Source organism: Lolium rigidum, chromosome 2, assembly GCF_022539505.1.
Source record: "Lolium rigidum isolate FL_2022 chromosome 2, APGP_CSIRO_Lrig_0.1, whole genome shotgun sequence".
Taxonomy (NCBI): Eukaryota; Viridiplantae; Streptophyta; class Magnoliopsida; order Poales; family Poaceae; genus Lolium; species Lolium rigidum.
The window spans coordinates 20,994,236-21,019,743 of record NC_061509.1 but is presented as its reverse complement, the minus strand read 5'-3'; the positions used below and the strand labels follow the sequence as shown (position 1 = coordinate 21,019,743).

General features: G+C 47.1%; 2 protein-coding genes and 1 long non-coding RNA gene across 3 annotated transcripts; 1 reads left to right on the top strand and 2 right to left on the bottom strand.

Moving 5' to 3' along the window:
• Positions 1-1,073: 1,073 nt before the first annotated feature.
• Positions 1,074-2,603, bottom strand: LOC124689318 (scopoletin glucosyltransferase-like). Its single transcript, XM_047222867.1, has one exon. The coding sequence runs from the start codon at positions 2,601-2,603 to the stop codon at positions 1,074-1,076; it is 1,530 nt and encodes a 509-aa protein (XP_047078823.1).
• A 3,942-nt stretch (positions 2,604-6,545) lies between these two features.
• Positions 6,546-8,131, bottom strand: LOC124689317 (scopoletin glucosyltransferase-like). The gene has a single exon (XM_047222866.1). The coding sequence runs from the start codon at positions 8,112-8,114 to the stop codon at positions 6,546-6,548; it is 1,569 nt and encodes a 522-aa protein (XP_047078822.1). The 5' UTR covers positions 8,115-8,131.
• A 4,852-nt stretch (positions 8,132-12,983) lies between these two features.
• LOC124691404 lies at positions 12,984-25,027 on the top strand. The gene is made up of 3 exons (XR_006998935.1): positions 12,984-13,079; positions 13,291-13,421; positions 24,841-25,027. It is a non-coding gene; the product is annotated as an uncharacterized LOC124691404 (long non-coding RNA).
• Positions 25,028-25,508: the final 481 nt, after the last annotated feature.

Below are 25,508 nucleotides of genomic sequence, written 5' to 3'. Positions count from 1 at the left end.
GACGGAGGAGATGCTCGGGGAGAAGATGCTGCATCAGTTCTCCGGCAAAGCCCTTGACAATGTTCTCTGGCGGCGCTCGCGACGACTTCTCCGGCGACGCCCTTGTGGAGGTTCTCCGGCGGCGCCCGCGATGAGCTCTCCGGCGACGCCCTTGACAAGGTTCTCCGCCAGCGCCGGCGACGCCCGCGGCGGTTCCGGTGATGGTTGAAGCTCACGGGAGGAGCTGGGGCGAGGGAAAAGATTAGCAGCGCCATGTGCGGGGGAAACAGCTCGTTATCCTTTTTCTAGGGATTTTTTTTTGTAAGAAAAATAACACGTGTCGCCTTCTCCACCCGGGGGATCGGGGATTTGATCCCCCGGGGGACGCTCAGCGCTGTCCAATAAAAAAGGGCTCTATATCATGAGTGATCCTTTGGCTCTTGGTTGCCTATGCTCTATTTATTTTGAAATAAATTTTGATAAAATTTGATTTTTTTAAAATTCCAGACGGTTCACGTGTAAATCTTCACATGCTATGTGGGTACAAAATATTTCCATGAAAAATTGACTTGTCATTTGGACTGTGTAAAAAAAAAGACAAAATTACTTGTCTTTTTTTACATCGACCATAAAAAGTATCGGCTTTTCGCGAAACTTTACAAACAGAAATAGATTGTCAAGATGTAAATATGAAATCTTTTATTTATTTTTTATGATTAAAAGTATGCTTTTTTAGGTGGTTGGAACCTATATGTCCGGGAGGCTAATGAATTTCTGCTCATAGCCACCCAAGCTCCACTTTAAGTTTCCTCATTTACACGGGGATACCATCGGGCAATATAACCACAGAAGACAAAGAAATAGTCACAAGTCTGCAAGATGCCAAGATCGACACTGGTGCAATTAAGGTACATCACTACATATGGACTGACCACTGATGGACATGTCACATTGGTATGCACCATAGCTGGAAACATGGCACGAGCGTGATCGTGATCTGTGCTACTAGTAGCTAGCGACATGCAAGGTACAACAGCATTAACGGGCCACTAACTAACTGACGAAAAAATGCCAACTTTCAACTGACGGGTGAATTAAGCTCCATCTGCTGCCCGGACCTCTTCTCCTAGCTTGACGGAGCACCGGCGGCGGAACATCAACTCGTCCATCAGCCGTCCGACATCGCCGTACGAAGACCCGCCCTTCTCCACGGCGCTCCTCGCCTTGACACCGAGTTCATTAGCCTTCTTCCGTATAGCATCTCCTTCCTGGCTGTCGCCCATCAGCCTCGTGATAGATCGAGCGATTAGCTCGCCGGCGATCACCTCATGGGCCTCCAGAGATGACGCGTAGTCCTTGGCGCCGATGCTGACACCCACCTTGAGCACCTCCACGATGAGCTTCTCGTTGAAGAACTGGTCCGCGTACCGTGGCCACGTGACCATGGGCACGCCGGCGCTCACGGCCTCCAGCACCGAGTTCCAGCCGCAGTGCGTGATGAACCCGCCGAGGGCCGGGTGGTTCAGAATGTGCCTCTGCGGCGCCCAGCCTCGGATGACGAAGCCGCGGCTGTCGTCGACGTCTGCCACCAACTCGGCGAACCCATCAGGCATCCAGTCGTCGACGGTGGCCGCTCCACCACCGATGACCCACACGAAGTTCCTGCCCGAGATGTCAAGGCCGCGGGCGATCTCGCGCAGCTCGGCAGGGGAGAAACTGCTTATCGTGCCGAAGGAGACATATACCACCGAGCCGGCCGGCTTCGTGTCTAGCCACCGGAGACAGCCGTCCCCTGGCGGGAGTGCGTTCCCCTTGGTGCCGCTTGCAGCCGTGTCCATTGTGCCGAGCGCGACCGGCCCGACGAGCCACGCGCGGCGGCCGAGCGTCGCGCGGAAGTGCTCCATGTAGTCCGGCTCCAGCTCCTCGAAGCTGTTGAACACCTCGCCGAAGCTCCTCTGGTCGGCTGCGTTGTTGCTCTGGAAGAACTCCCACAAATAATTCCCGGGGTCCATCATCTGGCTCTGCCGCAGCTCGACTCGGTGCGGCAGCCCCGGCAGGGAGACGAGCCGTCCGCCGTCGTCTTCTTCGGGGGAAGTTGTCGTGGCCTCCAGCGGGCTGTTGCGAAGCAAGCTCTCGTTGCAGGACCGCGCGAACACGCTGCTACCAAAGAAGACGAGCCGCGGGACGCCGTGCTCCGTGGCGGCATCCGCGGACCAGGTGAAGAAGCTGTCCGACACGACAGCGTCGACGGGGTGGTTGTCAGCCATGAACCGCTTGAAGGGCTCGCGGAACAGCTGCACTGCCTGCATGAAGTTGGCGCTGTAGTCTACCTGCAACGTCGTCAAGGCCGAGACGTTCTCGACGCCCGGCGGGAGCCCCACGTCGGGGAAAGGCATGAGGGAGATCTCGACTGCCGAGGTGGAGTCGGTGCCATGGAGATTGGCGCGGTCGACAGCCGGACGGATTGTGTTGGCGTTGATGGGCGTGGTGAGGATGGTGCACCTCGCGCCACGAGCGGCGAATAGCGCGGCCATGTCGGCGACCGGGATGAGGTGTCCGGCCGCAAAAAAGGGGAGGAAAAGGATGTGCAGCGGTTGCTGCCGCGGCTCATCGCTGGTAGCCATGGATACGTGCTGGCGATGCACTTCTTCTTTCTTGACAACACACGTAGTGTTCTACTCCTGCGGTGAATGTTGCTTTGGAAGAAATAATCTGCTGCCTTTTTCTGGTCGTTGAACTAGGAGTCTCGGAGGAGCTGAAGAGGAAGACTTGGAGCGTGAGGAATTATTGGAGTTGCTAAAGAACAAAATTGTGAATAAGGTCCACAGGTTGGGATCTCGTGACCAGGCCACTCCAACGGGTTACTGACGTCACAATCTGTCGGTCGAGAAGAGCAGGGGTAGGTTTGTTAATTATTGGCTCTTTTTGTTAATGCAGTTATCGACAGCTTGGATCTAAGAGAGGTTTTAATGACTGGAAAACAGTTTACTTAGGTAAACAGTTTTTCGGAACGTACATACGAAAAGCTAAATCATGTACTGATGGATACCCATTAGGAATCGAAATTTTCTATGGTCGTACGTGCTTTATAACATATATATTGTAGGTCTGTCGGACCATGCTCCCATCCTGTTGACCACTGGAATACCTAGACCGCTAGCTACTCGCCGGTTCAAATTCGAACTTGGATACATACAGTGGGAAGGTTTCCATGACATGGTCAAGAGGGTCTGGGAAAGATCTGTTGCTAGTGATACTCACATACAGAGGTGGAATAATAAAATGCATACTTTACGCAAACACATGTCTGGTTAATCTACATATGCTTAAAATGTATTAACAGGTGATCTTAATCTTATGTGTGAGATTAAAATTAAAGAAGTGTTATGTGTATTCGGGCGCGGAGGACTAGGCCAAATCCATCCAATCAAAATTTAAATTGATATTGCTATCAATTATTCGGGCGTGGAGGACCTATACCCAAATGCATGATAAATTTTTGGAATTTAAAATATATAAAAAATAAATAATAGTAATGATAATAAACTTCTTAATCTTAATTCTAATCACAATTGTGTAAGTATCACCAACATGCATGCATGCATGCAGCCTAAAGGAATCGAGATGATTCGGGATGAAGACGAGAAGAAACCAATCAAGCAGAAGAGAAGGCCACAAGTTCCAAGACACAATAGTGGTAGTCTACAAAGGCTACAACAATAATATGAAATGTACAAAGGCTAAGAGCATATGTTTGATAGCACATATGACATCCATACAATGTGCTCTCGTGAATTCTTGAAGAGTGAAGAATCTACAAAGGCTGCCACGCATGTATGGCACCTGTCTCTCAGCATGTCAATAATTTATGTAAATACTGTGGCACGTAGTATCATGCACATAAGAAACACGTGTGTCCATGAAGAAGCAGCGAGAAGAGCCACAATGACAGTACAGAAGGCCCTCTCCTTCTATAAAAGGAGAACCATGCCTCACAAGAAGGACACCAAGCAATTGCAAGCAGAAGCATACCACCATCCATAAGAGCAGAGAGTTAGATATAGCAAGTGAGGCTCCCCTTTAATAGAAGAAGAGGGCCTTCTGTACTGCCATCGTGGCTCTTCTCGCTGCTGCATCATGAACACATGTGGTGCTTTTGTTCATGACATTACGTGACACAATATTTACATAAATTATTGACATGCTGAGAGACAGGTGCCATGCATTCGTGGCAGCCTTTGTAGATTCTTTACTCTTAAAAAATTCACGAGAGAACATTATATGGCTGTCATATGTGCCACCAAACCTATGCTCTTAGCCTTTGTAGACTTCATATTATTGATGTAGCCTTTGTAGACTACTATTATTGTGTCTTGGAACTTGTGGCCCTCTCTTTTTCTTGATTGGTTTCTTCTCGTCTTCATGCAGAATCTCTGTATTTGTTTGGGTTGCATGCATGCTGGAGATACGTACACAATTATGATTAGGATTAACATTAAGAATTTTTATTATCATTACTATTATTATTATATATATACATATATATATTAATTTCAAAAATTTATCAAGCATTCGGGTATAGGTCCTCCACGCCTGAATAATTGATAGCAATATCAATTTAAATTGGATGGATTTGGGCTGGTATTGAGAAAGGGTATGTAGATACTATAATCAAATCAAAAGCAAGAAAAGTTCTACTAGAAGGTGGGTTCTATTTGAAGATATCATAACCGGAAATGGATATAATGTAGTCTTTGAAGATATTAAAGGAAAGGATAACTGTTGACCTGACATATTATCTCGTTCATCACTTTTGCAGAAATGAAGAGGGGAATGAACTTTAATGGAATTGAAACATTCTCATTCGGAGCCGAAAATGAACTTCGAATATTCCGTCCAAATTCATATAAATTCAAGCCAAAGGACTACATTGTCCTCGATAATATGCAAGAGTTTATATTGGACAATTTATGGTATCAATATAATAACAAGAGAGATGATAAGGGATATTTTCTATCAATCCTAAATAGCCTTGCTGAATATTTTAATATGATGAATGGGAAAGTACCTTCACCAGAAAATATTGAAATACCAGAGGTAAAACCATTATACATCCCATATGATGGAAATACACCTAGAATTTACACAACATTTGAAAAATAATTGAAGAAAAAGCAGCATCAAAATATACAGCAGTAGTAACATGGAAGAAATATACTAATATTGAAGAAGCATTATCTCTCTTGCAAGAAATATTTTGGGACCAATCACCATATAGAGCCAGAATCAAAAGAATATATCCAAAAGCATAAGATGGCTCGGAATAAAATGAATCCAGTGGGAATACCTATCACAAAGGTAAAGGAATATGGACAATCATAAAAAAACAAGACATACAAAGAATGTTTGGTCAAGGGAGACGATCCTCTTGACGTCCAATATATTGCCATAAAGGTTGAAGAAAAGTTTCAACAAATATACCCACAATGGAAAAAAGGAAATAAAACAAAAAATATTAAATGAAGTTAAAGAAGAAGTGAAAGAAGAAGTGAAAAAAGAATTTGATAAAATAAAGAAAGAGTATGATGACTTTGATGAGCTCCTAAATAAAAAGGACGACACAATGGAAGACTCCCAACATCCTGAATAATTCAATAATTTTGATATGTCTATCAATAATTCGGGCGTGAAGGACCAGCCCAAATCCATCCTATCACAATTTAAATTGATATTGCTATCAATTATTCAGGCATGGAGGACCTATACCCGAATGCTTGATAAATTTTTGAAATTCAAAAAAGTTATATATATATAAATAAAAATAGTAATGATAATAAAATTCTTAATCTAAATCATAATTATAATTGTGTAAGTATCTCCAGCATGCATGCTTGAATTTGTATGAATTTGGAGGGAATATTCGAAGATTATTTTTAGCTCTGAATGAGAATGTTTCAATTCCATTGAAGTTAATTCCCCCTTCATTTCCGCAAAATTGATGAACGAGAGAATATGCCAGGCAAACAATTATCCTTTCCTTTAATATATTCAAAGACTACTTTATATCTATTTCCGGTTATGATATCTTCAAATAAAATCCATTTTCTAGTAGAACTTTTCTTGCTATTGATTTGATTATAGTATCTACATATTGCTTCGCAGTCACTTCGTATTGAGAAAGGGTATGTATCAATAAGTTACCTCTTTTTTTGTTACACATCTCCATAATAGATCGTAAGTGGAAAAGCAAAATGGTCTGTGTTTGGAAAAAAGAAAAAATACATGTTGTGTTTCGCAAAAGAAAATGAGTCACATAGGATAGCTTTCATATATAACAAATTGGACTCGGCAGATTGAACTTTTTCTTTTGCGAAATCGGCAGATTGAACTCATGATAGCTTCAAAGAAACTAAAAAACTCGGCAGCATAACCCACGCGCTGCCGCCGTCAAGAGAGAGAACCGCCTGCCCGCGAGGGAGAAGGCCCCGCCATCGCTGTCACCGTCGGGGGCTTCGCTGGCAGGACCTCTAGCGGCGGCGGGGGAGGAGGGGTTGAGGCTGGCGGCGCTAGGGTTCCTCCCGGATCGCCCGCTCGGGAGGGACACGGGAGCTGTTATTTCCAAGGAGTTGCTCTGGGCAGCTCCGGCGAGCCATCAACTCATCCATGAGTCGTCCAACATCATTGTAGGAAGATCCACCCTTCTCCAACGCCTTTGTCGCCATTGTACGAAGCTCCTGAACCTTCTTGCGCAAAGCATTGCCCTCCACACTATCGTCCATCAATCTCTTTATGGATGCAGTGATCACCTCAGCACCGATCACCTCATGGGTATCGATGGCCGCCGCGGAGTCCCTGGCGCCGACGCTGACGCCTACCTTGAGCACCTCCACCACAAGCTTCTCGTTGTGGAACTGGTCCCCGTACCGCGGCCATGTGACCATTGGCACGCCGGCGCTCACCGCCTCCAGCACTGAGTTCCACCCGCAGTGCGTGACGAAGCCGCCGAGCGCCGAGTGTTTCAGGATGAGCGTCTGCGGCGCCCAACCTCGGATGATGAAGCCACGGTCATCATGTGCCAGCAGCTCAGCGACGCCTTCAGGCATCCACTCCGACGATGATTCGGTGCCACTGATGACCCACAGGAAGTTCTTGCCGGAGAGGTCAATGCCGCGGGCGATCTCGGCCAGCTCGGCAGGCGAGAAAGTGGTCAGCGTGCCGAAGGAGACGTACACCACCGAGCCTGCTGGCTTCTCCTCTAACCACCGGAGGCAGCTTTCCGCGATGTCGTCGCCTCCTGTCGCGGCCGACGCGTCCCTGCTGTCGGCGGCGAGCGCGACGGGCCCGACGAGCCACGCGCGGCGGCCGAGCGTGGTGTGCAAGTGCTCCACGTAGCCCGGCTCGAGCTCGCGGAAGCTGTTGAACACCTCGCCGAAGCTCCTTTGGTCCGCCGCGCTGGCGCTCTCGTAGAACTCCCACTCCAACGGCCGCTTCCGGGGATCCAAAATCTGCCGCCTCCTCAGCTCCACACGGTGCGGCAGCCCAGGCAGCAAAACGAAGGCGTCCGGATCCTCATCGTCGTCTGGGCAAGCCTCCAGCGGGTTGTTGCGCAGCGTGCTTTCGAAGCAGGACCGCGCAAAGACGCTGATGCCAAGGAACACGAGCCGCGGGACGCCGTGCGCTGCGGCGGCGTCGGGGGACCAGGTGAAGAAGCTGTCCGTCACGACGGCGTCGACACGGGGGCGGCTGGCGGCCAGTAACCGGTCGAAGGGCTCCCGGAGAAGCAGCGCGGCATGGAGGAACTTGCCATAGTACTCTGGTCCGTGGGACTGGGTCATGTACCTGACATTCTCGAAGCCCGGAGGGAGCCCAACGTCGGGGAAAGGCACGACGTAGATGTCGATCGCCATGGCTGGGGCGGACTCGGTGCCATGGAGGTTTGCGTTGTTGGCCCGGTCGACGGCTGGACGGATGATGTCGGCGTTGACGGGCGTGGTGAGGATGGTGCACCTGGCGCCGCGGGCGGCGAATACCGCGGCCATGTCCGCCGCTGGAATGAGGTGCCCAGGGGCGAAGTAGGGGAGGAAGAGGATGCGCAGGGGTTGCTGCTGCGGCTCATCTCTGGTAGTAGTAGCCATGGAGTATCTTTTTTCTCCCCAAGAACTGTGATAGCTCTTGGAGGAGCGGAGGAGGAAGACTGGCTTATCCTGTGGTGAATGCACACGCTGTTTCTCGGAGGGACTGGAGGAGATTTAGATGCGGCTTTTGATGCAGAAGATCGAGTGATTGATGCAGCATTTTTCGTTTTTTGGTTGCTATGAAACAATTCCGGTGACCAAGGTTTGTAACGTAGCGAGTTATTAATTTCCTCGTGATGGATGTGCTAAGTGGCTTCACCAGTTGCGCCGAAAAACAGTGGGCTGCTTGCTGTTGCCAGGAATAAGGCGTCCTCGTTTTATGAGCTTTTTGTTTGATCAAGAATTACTTTAAATAGATAAAGATTATTTGTATGAAATTAGCATCATTAAAAAGTGCTTTTCAATACGAATCCAACGATACTATATACATACAATATAATCAAGATTTTGTTGCTCAATTTTTATGGTCAAAGTTCGTCTTGGAATACGTGTGCGGCTTATTCTTTGAAATGGAGGTAGTAGTTTGCAGAGACGGCTACTTTGTCACCGTGCAGCCTGATATGCTAAAAAAAGGTGTGACCAGATCTTGAGCCGACAACTAACTTCGATTTCAGTAAATGATGTCATCATATCTAAATTAAAACCCATGTTGCAATCATGACTAGCGGGAATCACGAATTAAATTTAACGGCCAGACCATTTCTCTTAGTTGCATTCAAATTTGCAACTAAAAAAATCAGTTGCAATTATACTTACACAAAAAAGCTAGTTACAGTTCAACTTGCAACTCATATCTATGAATCACGATGCAATTGCACGATATAGACTTGACTGAGCATGCACATAGCAGATTTGAGACACTTCGAATAGAAAGCCGCGCTCCAAAGTCCGGCACTGTTCAATACCATGTCTGGCACTTCGAGGTCGCCCCGCTGCATATGGCTCCTTGCAATCGCGTTAGACGCAACGCGATGGTGATGTGGTAATTGGCGAGCCAGCCGTGTCATTGACACAACAACTGTTTCCACTGACTTTCTTTTTTCTCTTCATTCGTCGCTATTGTTTCCCGCCCAAACCTTGATGTCGCCGCCATCGCGTACCGAGCTGTAGCAGTCATAACACCGAAAGATCGAAATACGACGGTGAAGAAGGCTGCTGGCAAGAAGGATGATACGTCCAAAACGTATCTACTTTCCTGAACACTTTTGCTTTTGTTTGCCCTCTATCTTGAGTGTTTTGAATACAGCTAACGCGGACTAACGCTGTTTTCAGCAGAATTGCTCTAGTGTCTCCTTTTTTGTGCAGAAATCCAAATTTCGGAAAAATTCCCGGAAAATATAGAAAACCCAATATTTCACCTGAAGACTCCCGGAACCAGAAGACGAGACGGAGGGGGGCCACGAGGGGCCCACGGCGCGGGCCAGGTCTTGGCGGCGCCAAGGGGTGGTCTGGCCGCCTCGGTCACCCCTTCGACCTATTCTTCACACTATAAGAAGCCCCTGGACCTGAAAACCGAGGGGGGTTCGACGTTTTTCCAGAAAGAGTTACGCTGCTCCGCCGCCATCAGAAACCCCAATCCGGGAACCAGAAGCTCCGTTCTAGCACCCTGCAGGGACGGAGATTTGGTGGAGATCACCCGCCATCACCATCACCGACGCCTCTCCGTCAACCACCCATGATTTCCCCATCCATGTGTGAGTAATTCCCCGCTGTAGGATGTAGGGGATGGTAGAGATCGGATGAAAATGTTCATCTAATAGCTATAATATTGTTATGGGCATAGTGCCTAGTATCCGTTGTTAGTATTTTTTAACATTGTTGCAACTTGCTATACTTAATGCTTGTCACTTTGGGCCCGAGTGCCATGATCTCAGATCTGAACATGTTATTGATTCATGAGGATAATTATTGTTTTTGATCATATCTGCAAGTTGTATACACATATTGTTATCCGGAACCTGAGCCCCCAAAGTGACTTTAAATTGGGATAACCGGAGGGGATGGCTATGATGTGAGGATCACATGTGTTCACGGAGTGTTAATGCTTTGTTCCGGTACTCTATTAAAAGGAGTACCTTAATTAATAGTAGTTTCCGTAGAGGCCCCGCTGCAACGGGCTGGTAGGACAAAAGATGTCGAGCAAGTTTCTCATTGCGAGCACGCACGACTAAATAGGAACACACGCCTATGGATATATTATGTTATGATGCTTTTATCATTATTACTTGCAATGCCTATGTCTTGCTATTACATGGACTCTCTCATGAATGCAACCCCCGTTTATCCATCCCTGTGCCTACAGTATTTTAATCCTGCTGTCTACTGCAATCATCGCTACTGCTGTTTTAATTTCGCTACTGTTGCTAATTCACTACTGCCTTTGCCTTAAAACTGTTACTACTGATAAATTGTTGCGAGCAAGTCTATTTTCAGATGCAGGTGAATTGAAAACTCACTTGCTAAGGCTTACAAATATTATTCGGCTCTCCTTGTGTTAAATCAATAAATTTGGGTTTTACTTCCCTCGAAGACTGTTGCGATCCCTTATACTTTTGGGTCATCATGACTATTTTCTGACGCCGTTGCCGGGGAGCATAGCTTTATTTACAAGCCCACTTGAAGGTGATATTATTGTTCGCTGCAATTTATTCATTATGGGGAAAGCTCCTGAATCAAAGTTCCCTATATTGACATCCACTACAAGAAGAGGTATAACTCTGAACACCTCCGTTGCTCTTGATTCACCATCTTTTATGAGTAAGCTTCTTACTCCACCACATGCTACTTCTACTTCTGCTGAATCTGATAATACTCATGATGATTTTGACGATGCTTCTACTGTGCTTGATAAGAGTGGTTCGTTAGGTCCTTTCCTAGATACTACAATTGCTAGAGCTAAGCAAATTGAAAATGCTGAAAATATTATTACACCGTTAGTTCACCTCAAACTAGGGGGAATCCTAGTGATGATCTTGATGAAACTTATATTGAACTTGATGATGACTTCATTGAAGAATGTCATGCTCCTAGAGATGCAAGTGCTATGAGAAATCTTCTTGCAAGACGAGCTGTTAGATATAATTTGTCTCCTGATTCTAAATTTGCCACATCTCCCATAAATATTAGAGACAAGGATTATGATTTCTCTCTAGATTTATCTTACATATCTATTGTTGAGAAAGAACCTTTCTGTGGTACTGAAAATGAAAGTGCTATGAAACATATGAATGAACTCTCTACTTTGAGTAATTTATTCTCCGATGATATTAAGATATGCACTTACTTTGTCACTAAAATTTTCCCTTTCTCTCTGAAAGGAGCAGCTAAAATTTGGTATGATAATTTGTCTCCTGGATCTATCGATAGTCCTATTGGTTTGGTTAATTCTTTCTTTCATAAATATTTCCCTGCTAGTGCTCAATATGCTGCTTTGCAGAAAATCTTTGAGTTTGTGCAGGTAGATGGAGAGAAAATTGCCTGAATCTTGGGAAAGATTTTGTTCTTTAATTAGAGCATTACCTAAACATCCGTTAGCTAAAAATGAACTCCTTGATATATTTTATAATGGACTAACCGTTGAATTTAGGACATACCTGGATAGTTGTGCTGATTGTGTTTTCAGGAAAAGAACTCCGGCTGAAGTTGAGGAATTATTGGCTAAAATAGGACATAATTATGATGATTGGACTACATCGGAGCCAATACCAACACCGAAGAAAAGGGAAATGATTGAATTAAATGATGAAGTGATGATGGAAGCCATGAAATCTCTTAAAGAGAAGGGTATTAAATCTGAAGATGTGAATAATTTACCACCTACAGAAGAATTATGTAAACCAATCCCTCATTCTTCCACTATTGAGGTACACTCTCTCCAACGCTTTGATAATAGAGATATTCCCTAATCTATACCTCCTTATCAATGCTTAGATGAATTTGATAATTATATTATTAAGCAAGATAATTTTAATAAGATAGTGGAACATCACCAAATGGAAAATTTTAGAGCTATCAATAATTTGCATGATATTGTGGAAAGAACCTCTAATGATGTTAAAATGCTTGTTAAACATTTCCATATGGTTTAAACTCAATTTGATCAGCTCACTGAAGTGCAAAAAGATTTGCTATGCTTCTAGAGAAAAGCATGCTTATGAAATAAGAACTAGAAGTGGTGTTTCTACTCAGGATCATCTATATCCTGAAGGACATCCAAAAGAATTGAACAAGATTCTCAACGAGTTAATGATACTAGGAATACGTCTTATAAAAAGAAGAAGAAACATAAAACTGCTGTAGAATCCTCTAAACCTGCTTAGGATCTTTACTATTATATTCCAGTTGGTCGTACGTCATACAACGCGTTTGGTGAGGAGATTGGGAACATCCTGACCGTTCAATCTACATCCAACGGCGCGGTTGGTCGATCTAATGTTTGGCTTGATAATTACGTAGACGTGCCACCGATAAGTGAAAATACCGCTTCGGAAAACCAAAAAAAAAAGGAAGCAACAGCCCGACCTCCTCCCCACATCGAACCCTAGCCGCTTGTCATATGTCATCCCCACGCGCCCCACGCAGCTGACCCCCGCCGCCGCCTCTCACGCAGAACACCGCCGCCGAGCTCCCACGCAGACCGTCGCCGCCGGCCAGCGCTCCGCCCCGCCCTCCGTCGAGCTCGCTCGGCCCGATGCCGCCTCGCCCCTCCCCCCGCCTGCTCCGGCCCGACCCTCCTCGCGCGCCCGCACGCTCGCGGCCGGCCCACCATCGCAGCCCCTGCCCTCCACCGCCGCCCCCAGGCCTCGAGCCGCCGCGCCGTTTGCTCCCTCCCGCTTGTCCCTCCCACGACCGGCTCGACGGCATGGCCGAGCGCCGCCGCCGGGTCGTCCCACGGTTGGCGCGAGAGGCCCGCTGCCTGGCCGACCACCTCCAGCCCGATCCCGTCCTACAGCCCGAGCGGATGAGGTGAGATATTGTCTTCCCTTCGTTCTCCTTTTCCTCTTTTTTCTAATAATCATCATGAACCCCTGGAAACGCATATGTTGGGTGGTGCTTTAGTGTGGTGGACTGCATCTCATGAACATTTATTCCTTTTTCTTCTACTCTTCTAGCACAGTGTGTATTCTCAGATTACTGCTTTCTGCTAATATATGCCATCATATTTGATATTGGACAGGAGATAGGTTTTCTCGTCTAAATTGTGATATGGTGATTTAATTGATGAATCTGTAGCTTCAGCAGAATGCAACAGAGCAACCATGGGTGGTGTAGGCACGCACTGTTTCTTGATGCCATTGGTTGGCCAAGGTGCTAATTAAACAACCTTCCTTTCCGATTTCTGTGCATCAGGTTAGGTGCTTCCGACTGGTCGAATGCATTGATTTTCCTTTCTGACACTGGTGGAAAAACAGGCTTCGGGTGAGCCCCATAAGTCGCGACGCTGCAGGAACCGCAACTAATGGTACCTTTAGTCGCGGTTCGGGAGGCGAACCGCGACCAAAGGCCTGGGCCTAGGGCGCTCGGTGGCCAGCCGGTGCACGTGGGGGGCTTTAGTCGCGGTTGGCCGTGCCAACCGCGACTAAAGTGCCCGAAGGCCTTTAGTCGCGGTTGGCCAGTGCCAACCGGGACTAAAGCCCCTCCCCTATATATACCCACCCAGCAGCCAACACTTAGCCATTTGGTGCCATTCTCTTCACAAGTGGGTGTTAGGTTTGCTTTTGGTTCCTCTTATGCACATAAGGTGTTTGATGAAATGCCCCAAGAGCATGAAACAAACATGATATGAAGTGTTGGAGCCACACTTGAGCTTTCTCATTTATTTTTTCCTCCTCGATCGCGGTTAGCAACTTGAACCTTTGATGTGTCGTTGATAAAATGTGCATGTGTGTGTAGTTCATTGTTTAATTTATATTGTTTGTAGCTAGTTAGTTTAACAAATGCATGATGGTTAATTATATATTTTATATTATAATAATGCAGATGAATCGACAATGGATGTACGGTAACCGACTCTCCGAGCGAGTTCGAGTGCGGGTTTGAAAGATTTCCTCGTAGTGGCCAATGCGAACAAGCGGGGGGTTTTGTTATCTGTCCATGTGTTAAATGTAAGAATCGGAAGGGTTACTCTTCCTCAAGAGATGTTCAGCTGCACTCGCTTCGGCACGGTTTCATGCCAAGCTATAATTGTTGGACCAAGCATGGAGAAAGAGGGGTTATAATGGAAGATGATGAAGAAGGGGACGATTTCATCGATGAAAGCTATCTTGCTCATTTCGGTGATACTTTCATGGAGGATGCTCGAAGGTGAAGGGGAAGGTGAAGGGGAAGGTGAAGAAGAGGCACGTGATGATCCCGTTGATGATCTTGGTCGGACCATTGCCGATGCACGGAGACGCTGCGAAACTGAAAAGAGAGGGAGAATTTGGATCGCATGTTAGAGGATCACAGGAAGGCGCTGTACCCGGATGCGATGATGGTCCGAAAAGCTGGGCTGCACACTCGGATTCTGCTGAGATGGAAGGCACGAGCGGGTGTAGCTGACTCGGCATTTGAAAACTTGCTGAAAATGTTGAAGAATATGTTTCCAAAGAATAACGAGTTGCCCGCCGATACGTACGAAGCAAAGAAGGTTGTCTGCCCTCTAGGTTTAGAGGTTCACGAAGATACATGCATGCATCAACGATCGCATCCTCTACCGCGGTGAATACGAGAATTTGAATGAATGCCCGGTATGCACTCGCATTGCGTTATAAGATCGAGGCGATGACCCTGGTGACGATGTTGAGGGCCGAAACCCGGGAAGAGGGTTCCCGCCAAGGTGATGTGGTATGCTCCTATAATACCACGGTTGAAACGTCTGTTCGGGAACAAAGAGCATGCCAAGTTGTTGCGATGGCACAAAGAGGACCGTAAGTCGGACGGGGAGTTGAGACACCCCGCAGATGGAACGCAATGGAGAAAGATCGACGAGAGAGTTCAAAGATTTTGCAGCTGACGCAAGGAACATAAGATTTGGTCTAAGTACGGATGGCATGAATCCTTTTGGCGAGCAGAGCTCCAGCCATAGTACTCGGCCCGTGACTCTATGCATCTACAACCTTCCTCCTTGGTTGTGCATGAAGCGGAAGTTCATTATGATGCCAGTGCTCATCCAAGGTCCGAAGCAACCCGGCAACGACATCGATGTGTACCGAAGGCCATTAGTTGATGAACTTTTACAGCTGTGGGGCAGACCTGGTGTCCGTGTGTGGGATGAGCACAAAGAAGAGGAATTTGACCTACGAGCGTTGCTTTTCGTAACCATCAACGATTGGCCTGCTCTTAGTAACCTTTCGGGACTGTCAAATAAGGGATACAATGCATGCACGCACTGCTTACATGAGGCTGAAAGTGTACATTTGCCAAATTGTAAGAAGAACGTGTACCTTGGGCATCGTCGATTTCTTCCGAAAGGTCATCCGATAAGAAAGAAAGGCAAGCATTACAACGGCAAGGCAGATCACCGGCCGAAGCCTGCGGAACACACTCGGTGCTGAGGTATTTGATATGGTCAAGGGTTTGAAAGTCATCTTTGGAAAGGGTCCTGGCGGACAATCGGTTCCGAAGGGAGCTGACGGGCACGTAGCCATGTGGAAGAAGAAATCTATATTCGGGAGCTAGAATATTGGAAAGTCCTAGAAGTCCGCTCCGCAATCGACGTGATGCACGTTACGAAGAATATTTGCGTGAACATCCTAAGCTTCTTGGGCGTGTATGGGAAGTCAAATGATACAAAGGAAGCACGGCGAGGACCAGACAAAGTTTGAAAGACCACGATGACCCGCATCCGGAACGATTTCAAGGTCGTGCCGACTACGCTCCGACCAAAGAAGAGAAGGTCATCTTTTTTGAATGCCTGAGCGGTATGAAGGTCCCGTCAGGATTCTCGTCCAATATAAAGGGAATAATAAACATGGCGGAGAAAAAGTTCCAAAACCTGAAGTCTCACGACCGCCACGTGATTATGACGCAATTGCTTCCGATTGCTTTGAGGGGCTCCTGCGGAAAATGTTCGAGTAGCCATTGTGAAGCTATGTGCATTCCTCAATGCAATCTCTCGAAGGTAATCAATCCGGAAGTAATACCACGGTTACGGAACGATGTGATACAATGTCTTGTCGGTTTCGAGTTGGTGTTCCCGCCATCCTTCTTCAATATTATGACGCACCTCCTGGTTCACCTAGTCGATGAGATTTCCATTCTCGGTCCTGTATTTCTACACAATATGTTCCCCTTCGAGAGGTTCATGGGAGTATTAAAGAAATATGTTCGTAACCGTGCTAGGCCGGAAGGAAGCATCGCCAAGGGCTATGGAAATGAGGAGGTAATTGAGTTTTGTGTTGACTTTGTTCCTGACCTTAAGCCGATTGGTCTTCCTCAATCGCGGCACGAGGGGAGACTAAGTGGAAAAGGCACGATCGGAAGGAAATCAATGATATGTATGGACGGCCATTCTCCGACCGAAGCACACCACACGGTTCGACCAATTCCAGCTTGGTGGCTCCGTACTTTGAGAAACACAAGAATATTTTATGCTCGGACAACCACAGGAAGCCTGAATCCTGGATTAGGAAGGCCCACATGGAGACTTTCGGCGGTTGGTTGAGAAAACATTTAATGAGTGACAATAAGGTTGTAGATCAGTCGTACATGTTGGCCAAGACACCATCTTCGACTATAACGACTTTCCAAGGGTACGAGATAAACGGGAATACATTTTACACGATCGCCCAAGATAAAAAGAGCACCAACCAAAACAGTGGTGTCCGCTTTGATGCAGCAACCGAGAATGGGCAAAAGGTCACATATTATGGTTACATAGAGGAGATATGGGAACTTGACTATGGACCATCCTTTAGGGTCCCTTTGTTCCGGTGCAAATGGTTCAAGCTAACAGGAGGTGGGGTAAAGGTGGACCAGCAATACGGAATGACAATGGTGGATTTCAACAATCTTGGTTATCTTGACGAACCATTTGTCCTAGCGAAAGATGTCGCTCAGGTTTTCTATGTGAAGGACATGAGTAGCAAACCGAGGAAACGGAAAGATAAGAAAACGATCAGTACATCATGCGATGATCCAAAGCGCCACATTGTTCTTTCGGGGAAAAGAAACATCGTGGGAGTGGAGGACAAGACAGACATGTCGGAAGATTATAATATGTTTGCTGAAATTCCGCCCTTCAAAGTGAACACCGACCCAAGCATTAAGTTAAATGATGAGGATGCTCCATGGATACGGCACAATCGTAAGCAAGCGGGGACACAAGGGAAGAAATGATGTGTAATAATTTATTGTACCAAACTTTGTTGAATGAATCATGTGAATTATATTACCCGTGATGTGTTTGGTGTCCATTTTCGAATGATTCAATTGACTCGAGATAGCACCGATGATACATGAAATTTGGAGTGACTAAGTCATACTCCCGCATACATGAAATTTGGAGTGACTAAGTCATACTCCCGCATATAGGAAATTTGGAGTGACTAAGTCATACTCCTGCATACATGAAATTTGGAGTGATTTAGTCATACTCCTGCCTAGGCGTATAATATGCATACTCGTAGTCTTCATAGCCGCCGCCGTTGTACTGGTAGTCGTCGCCTTCTAAGTTGCCGGCGTCGTCGTCGCTGCTGTCGTCGTCGCTGTCGTCGGGCGGCGCTCGTGGCTCGAAGCCGAGGGTAGCGCAGGCGAGGGATATCGCCGGCCGTGATCTAGTCCATGACGCTCTGCGAGTCCGGCCGTACCACCATAGCCGACGGCCTGCCTCGTGGAAGTTTCCGGGAGGCGGACCGTCCTCCTCATACCGGCGAGCGCCCTCTCACGCCGATTGATGAAGAAGGCGTCCCAAGTATGCTGGTTATCGGGATGCCGGCGGGATTCATCCGCTGCTCCGGCGTGAGGTCGAGGTAGTAGTGGTTCGTGATGGCCGCCGGCGCGCAGTACCACGAGGGACGGGAGGGACCGGCACGCCGCCGGCGCTTAGGCTCCGGCCGGCGGGGACGCGGTAGCCGGAGGGCAAGGGTAGTTCGAGCGCAAAGCTCCTCCACCTCGCTGGTAGGTTAGAGTGGGTGCGGTGGAAGCCATGAGAGAGTGATGAGAGATTGTAGAGATGTGATGCTTGGCCAAGCCGGGCTACCTATATGTAGTGACAAATGGCGGGAAAAATGGGAGCGGGAAGACATGAGGCGGGAAGAAAGAGGCGGGGAGAAAGTGGCGGGAAGAAATTGGCGGGAAAAAAATTGGCGGGAAGAAAGAGGCCGGAAGAAATTGGCGGGAAACAATTGGCGGGAAGAAAGAGGCGGGAAGACGAGGAAGAAATGGCGGGAAGACGAGGAGGGAAGAGGGTCGGCGGAAAGAGGCGGGAAGAGGGGGCCAACGAACTTTTGAATTGAATTAATTTTATTTTTATGAATTTTTGATAATTTGTATTTTTAAGATTTTGAATTGAATTAGTTTTATTTTTCTGAATTTTTTGATATATTATATGTATTTTTAAGATTTTGATTTGAATTAGTTATATTTTTATGAATTTTTTGATATATTATTTGTATTTTTAAGATTTTGAATTGAATTAGTTTTATTTTTCTGAATTTTTTGATATATTATTTGTATTTTTAAGATTTTGATTTGAATTAGTTATATTTTTATGAATTTTTTGATATAATATTTGTATTTTTAAGTTTTTGAATTGAATTAGTTTTATTTTTCTGAATTTATTGATATATTATATGTATTTTTCAGATTTTGAAATGAATTAGTTTTATTTTTCTTTACTTTTTGATATATTATTTGTAATTTGAAAAAGAAAAGTAATTCGAAAAAGAAAACTAATTTGAAAAAGAAAACTAATTTGAAAAAATACCTTTAGTCGCGGTTGGCCTGGCCAACCGCGACTAAAGGCCATTTTCCGCGGGAACTGCAAAAGGGGCGAAAAAAAGCCTTTAGTACCTTTAGTCGCGGTTGGTGACCCCAACCGCGACTAAAGGTGGGGTCCTATAAAAACTCGCCGCGCGAACCGCCACGGCACTTCTTCTTCTCCGCGCGATCCAGAGTGCTGCGCTCCTCGACGCCGCCGCCCTCGACGGGAAGCCCGCTGCTGCCCGACGCCCGACGCCTTCGCCGCCGTCGCCTTCGCCTTCGCCGCCGTCGCCTTCGCCTTCGCCGCTGTCGCCCTTCGCCGCCGCCGCAACCGTCGGCACCGCCCGTACGTCACCGCCGCGCACGTGTACTCTGCGCCGCGCGCCTCGCCGCGCCGCCGCCGGCGCGCCGCCCTCGCCGCCGCCGCCCTCACGTCGTCGCCGCGCGCGCCGCTCTCACCGGCCCGCCGCCGGCCTCCGGCCACGCGCGCGGCCGCGCGCTAGTGTACAGAGAGGAGATCGAGATGGAGGAGAGAGACGAAGCAGGGGCCGTGGCCGGCGCCTCCATTTTTTTTTTGTTTTTATTAATTAACTCAAAAATTTGTTAATTAAAATTGTAAACTAAAATTGTTAAATTTTGTTTAATGAATTGTTTGTTATTTTTAATTTTAACTATACACTTAACAAAAAAACTTAAAACTTTGTAACTTATAACAAAAAACTTAAAACTTTGTAACTTATAACCGCCACCTCCGCCGGCCGCCGCCGTAAGTCGTCGCCGCCCGTGCACGCACAACGAGACGCTGGCCGCGCGCGCCGCGCGCGCACGAGACCGCGCCGTCTCTCGTTTGCCCAACCGGTTCACGTCGCCCTTCCCCCCCTCGCCACGGCACTTGTCCGATGAATCCGCCGCGACACCCTCTCCCACCCCTTCCTCGCCCTCTCCTTTTGCCACCGCCCTTTCGCCACCGCCACCGCCCCCCTTCTTTACTTAATTAATTTGTTTTGACTACATGTTTTCAGGACTGACATATGGCGGACGATAGAGCTGACCCGATTATGGACAACTATGATCCGGACGCTGAAGACCATATGTTCGGCATCATAAAAGGCGATATTCCATTTGTGCCGACCGGAGAAGAAGAAGATGATATCTCTTCTTATCCGAACCTTGAGTGTGAAGATGAAGGGCGCCGTCAGCAAGATGATGCCGAAGAAACGTCGATAAACGACGATCTTCAATTGGAAGTAGCAACCACCTCCGGCACCGAGGTATATATATATACATATTGAGCGTCTGGTGATACAACTAACTGATTTGAATAAATGTGTGTGTACTAACGCGCGCGACTCTCTTTCTTATTTTAGCCCTCGGCCGGATCGTCGAAAAAATCGAGTACGTCGTCGTCAAAGCGTGGCGCAACCAAGACGATGAAACCAAACGAAACATGCACAATCGAGGTTGTCGAGGAAGCAACCGGCAGGCCGCCGGAGCCCAGCAAGAACGCCACCAAGTTTATCGGCCAATGCGGAGCCGTTGTTAGAGACAACGTCTCGATCACCGTCCGAGGAGTGGAATGAGCCAAAGAAGGCACGTCTTGGTTTCACTTTTGTCGATGAGAGAACAAAAAAGATTGCTTCAACAAGCTTATAGAACATTTCGTTCTACCTCCGGAATACCGCAGAAAAGATGAGGCGGGTAACAAGATTCAGGAAAACAAGGAGAGGTACAAGCTAGTCAAACGAGTTCGCTCTTTCTAAGATGGCCGACGCATTCCGGAAATACAAGCAAAAACTAGCCCATAACTTTGTCAAGCAGGGCAAGACTCCGGTTTTCGAAGGACAATATGAGAAACTGCAACATGATTGGCCAGAATTTGTGAAGCAAAAGAAATCGGAGCAGTTCCTTGAAATGTCGAAAAAAAAAAGCGAGAATGCGGCCAAGAAGGAGTACAATCATATTATGGGGCCAGGGAGGGTATCGCTTTGGCAGCCTAGGTGGGAGAAGATGGAGAACGAGCTGAGGACGCGAGGAATCCGTCCAGGTACGGAGGGATGGGACCCAAGGGCCAAAAGCTAGTGGTACGGGCATGGGGGATCGCTGAACCCGGAGACAGGGGAGTGTGTTTATCAGGGCAAAATAATTAAACCAACCCAAAAGCTTATTGAGGCAATGAGGGATGCTCAAGAGGGGAGGATCAAGTTCAATAGAGAGAACGACGCCCTGACAAAAGCCCTCGGGAATCCTGAACACGGAGGACGTGTACGAGGCATGCCCGGGGACATTCCGTGGAAACTAGGGTTCCCCCAGAACGATGACCCGTACGGTTACGTGAGCCGTAAGAGAAAGATGGATCGGGATGCGGATGTTGTGGCGAAGTTGGTAACGGAAATGGATGTGATGAAGAAAACCGTGAGTGTACTAGTAGCCGAAAGAGATGCAGCTCGGGCGCAGCATGAAGATCATCCAATGGATCTCGGAAGCCAGCAGCGGAGAAGAAGCAGCGTGGCTTCCACGGAGGCCTCACCGGCTGGTGCACCGACGATCGAAATTACTGCACCGGAGCCTCAGCTGGTGGTCGAAATTACTGCACCGGAGCCTCCTCGCTACCCCGTGGACGATATAAAGGAGATGAAAGCATGTCATCTGTATTATCCTATCGGGAACATGTCCATGAAGGTAGCCATCGGCAGTGCTTTACCACCTGGAGCACTCCACCACAACAACCCCATTCCGGATGGCTATGCTCGTGTCACGGTGGAGGAGATAGTCCAAGGGTTTGAGGACCTGGACATTGACATTGCTACACCCGAAGGGGTGAAAAGACTTGGAGATGTCAAGCGCCAGTTCATTCTATGGCAGAAGAAATTTATCAAGTTTCCAGGCGAGGCGCCAACAAGTCCACCCCCGTACGGTGGTGGTGGTGGCGGTGGCGGTGACGGTGGCGGTGGCGGTGGCGGTGACGGTGGCGGTGGCGGTGGTGGTGGTGGTGCTTCACCTAATACACCTCATTCACGTCGGCCGACGCCGCCCCCAGTCCTCCGTCCGGCGGGTGATCGGACACCGGTACCGCCCCCAATCCACCTCCGGCGAAGAAGCGTAAGCGGTCCTGGGTTATTAACCCGGACCCTTACGTACCTAAGAAAACAAAGGTACCGGAGGTATCACTGAAGCCTCTCCCCACGAGGCCTTGGGAAAGTAGTGCCGAGGAAGTCGAGGCGGGCGCGGCTGCTGATTTAGAGAAATGGAAGGCGAGCGTCAAGAAGAAAATAGAGGGCGAGCCCAAGCCAGTATTTTCTGATGAGCAAAAGAAGTGGGCTAAGTCATTTTTGAACACACCGTCCCAAGCCGCGAAGAATCTCCCTGACGACTATGAGCGTGAACTTCGTAGGCAAGCACTCACGTTCAGGAGGGCGCAGGAGGAGGCGGAGAAGCAGGAGAAGCAAAAATTAGAAAGGGGGAAAGAAGTTGCCCAGCTCGGGGAACAAAGTAAACAATCGATCGCCCCGCTCATAGTGCAAGCCGCCGATCCGGATGACCCCGCAATCATAGCAGCTGCGGCAGCACATGGATTGACTGTAGCGAGTGCCACAGAACAAGCGGCCAACTTAGGTATCACTCTTCGTGCACTGTTAGGCCTTGATGAGGCGCCAATGAAGGACGTAGTATTTACATATGTGGAGAATGGGCCTCTCGTCGAGCCTGCGCAGGAAAAGGATCTACCTCGACAAATGAAAGGTCTGCTAATTTGGTACAAGGGTTACATAAAACTTAAAAACGCCAAAGACTATATTTATGCGGAAGTTAGACCTGAGCATCACTTCAAACATTACTCTATAACAATTCAAAAGAATGAATTGTTCCAGCTGTTCAATCTGCGCGAGCTCGACAAATCTATCATCAGTTGCTATGTTCTGTAAGTGATTTATTAATTTCTACCCCATCTCGTTCATTGCCTGCACTATATATATATATATATTGTCCTAACTATCTTGTTGTGTACGCTATTATGCAGATTGAAGAAGCGGGAAATGCGAATAAGGCTCATCCATGATGTTGGGTTCATTGACCCACACATCGTTAATTCATATAGGTTAGAACACTACCCCAAGGACGTGGAGGCAGACTCGTGGCGGTTTCTTATAAAACAGGAACTCAAAAGTGATATTCTATTTCCTTACCATTTTGGGTGAGTGTTTCTGTCTTGAGCACATTCTCTTTTATTTACTCCGGGCATGGTATGTGGCTAATCGATGAGTTATGCATGATCGTGCGTGTATCGTGTCCGCGAGTTCCACCGGATTCTCGCTAGTAATTCAAATTCAGAACTCCACAGTTCTCGTCCACGACTCTCTGAATATGGATTCGGCGCTTTGGTCCGACATGAGAAAAATGATGCAAAAGTAATTATTTTCATTCATTTGCGCTCTATATCGATCGGCCTATTTCGTTCATCATTTCCTAATATCAAAAGTAATTATTAATAACTCTCTTGTTCATTTAATTTTCTTTGCCTCGTAGGGTTTGGAGACGGTTCGTAGATCAAAAGGTCGGTGAATTAAAAAAGAGCTACATTTTAAAAGGGCAAAGACTCGGGCCTCGGGGATATTCAGCCACCGGGGACCAATCTATGTGGATACTATGTTTGTGAGAGGATCCGGAGATACACCACCGAGCGGGAGCCGTCCGAGAACAACCTCAAGAGGATTAACCTCCGGGCGACGCTTAGTCCAGAAGCTCGCTTCCGACCACTTCAAGAGGAACTAGCTGGATGGTTGGCGAACCAAGTCATCGATCCTAGAGGAGAACACTATGTAGAGGACGTAGAACTTTATATGCACTTATAAATTATGTATGGAAACTTGTTCAAAATTGTATATGTGGTCATCCGATATTGAATATATATTGTATATTCCTCTTGAATTATTTTTGGTTCTAATGTCAAATTTGTTTGAAATTGTACATTCATATGCATGTATACCGTAGAATATGTGAAACTCCTTCAAAATTAAAATAAAACACAAAAGAAATAAAACAATACAACTTAAAAAGTAACCAGGGTTAGGGGGCTAAAACCCTAAACCTGCGGCGGCCTTTAGTCGCGGTTGGCGAGAAGAACCGCGACTAAAGGTCCTCCGCCCTGGCGCTCGCCTGCCGCCCACGTGGACGGGCCTTTAGTAGCGGTTCGTAAGGAACCGCGATTAAAGGGGGACCTTTAGTCGCGAATAATAGGTCGCGGTTGCGCAACCGCGACTAATGGCAGTTGCGCACCGCGACCGAAGGCCATTTTTCCACCAGTGTGATACCCCTTAAGATGGCTTACACATATGCATGTGCTAGCGATGTTATGCATAAATGGTCAGCTGCTTGTGTTCATAGTATAAACATTATACATAGTATTGTGTTCAAATGACCATATATGGTACCAAGTAAAGAATTTCTACTTTTTAATTAGCTTATCTTCTCCATGAAGCTCAAATAAATTGTTCCATCGATCAAGTCCAATTGGATATCGCCATCCACCTTAACCATCATACACGCAACCCAAACCTGACTTGACACTCTATCAATCAAGTCCAATTAGATATCGCATATAAAACAGGTCACATGTGTCGCAAGAGAACAACATTGTCACTGCATCCATGTTTTAGCATAGTTTTTATGTTCTCTTCAGCTCGCTTGTTTTGATTTACACGAAGCGTGGGGGGCTCCCTTTGACTCTTAATTATTGGAAGTAAACTTGACTGGTTGGGACGCACAATCCTGTCCAAGAATAACTTAGTTATCTTGAAGAACTCACTCTAAACTTTATGTGTTTCTGTAGGTGAATCTATCTTCCCCATCTACAGAAGAGGGCTGCATATATAAATAGTGTGTGTTAAAAAAGATTAAATTTTCAGTAGTGAGTATATTAATCAACTTTTGAGTGTTATGTTACATGGCTGCATACTTTTGTGTACTTTTTGGTTGGGTAATCATGTACGTTATTTTATGTTTAAAATGGTGTACTGTAATTTCTATTGCTCACCTCCCAGACTTCTTATAGTTTGTTGGGGCTGTTATGGATACTGTGTGTTTTACTGCTACATAAACTCAATTTTTCATATATGTTTGCCTTTTAATACATGTTACATTTTCCAGACAGAGGAAGTAGAAATACTCATATCATCATCCAACGATGCAGGCCAACGCCCCAACGTACCCAGCTCGGTCGTCGTCGATGCCCCTCACCTCCATAGTGGACGCCGACCGTCCCAGCGCTGGCCGACGCCGCCTGCCGTACCCAGCTCGCCCTGCCTCCAAGTCGCCGGCCTCCATGACGCTGTGTTCCCGGATGCCGTGTTCCAGGAAGAAGATTCCCTTCCCGCAGCGAGGACGCGGGTGCCCCTCACCCAGCTCGACGGCGTACTTCTCCTCCAAGGCGGTGGGCTACCATCTCGCGACGTACGAAGGTACCTCAAGTGCATATTCTGAACCTACCATCTCTGCATA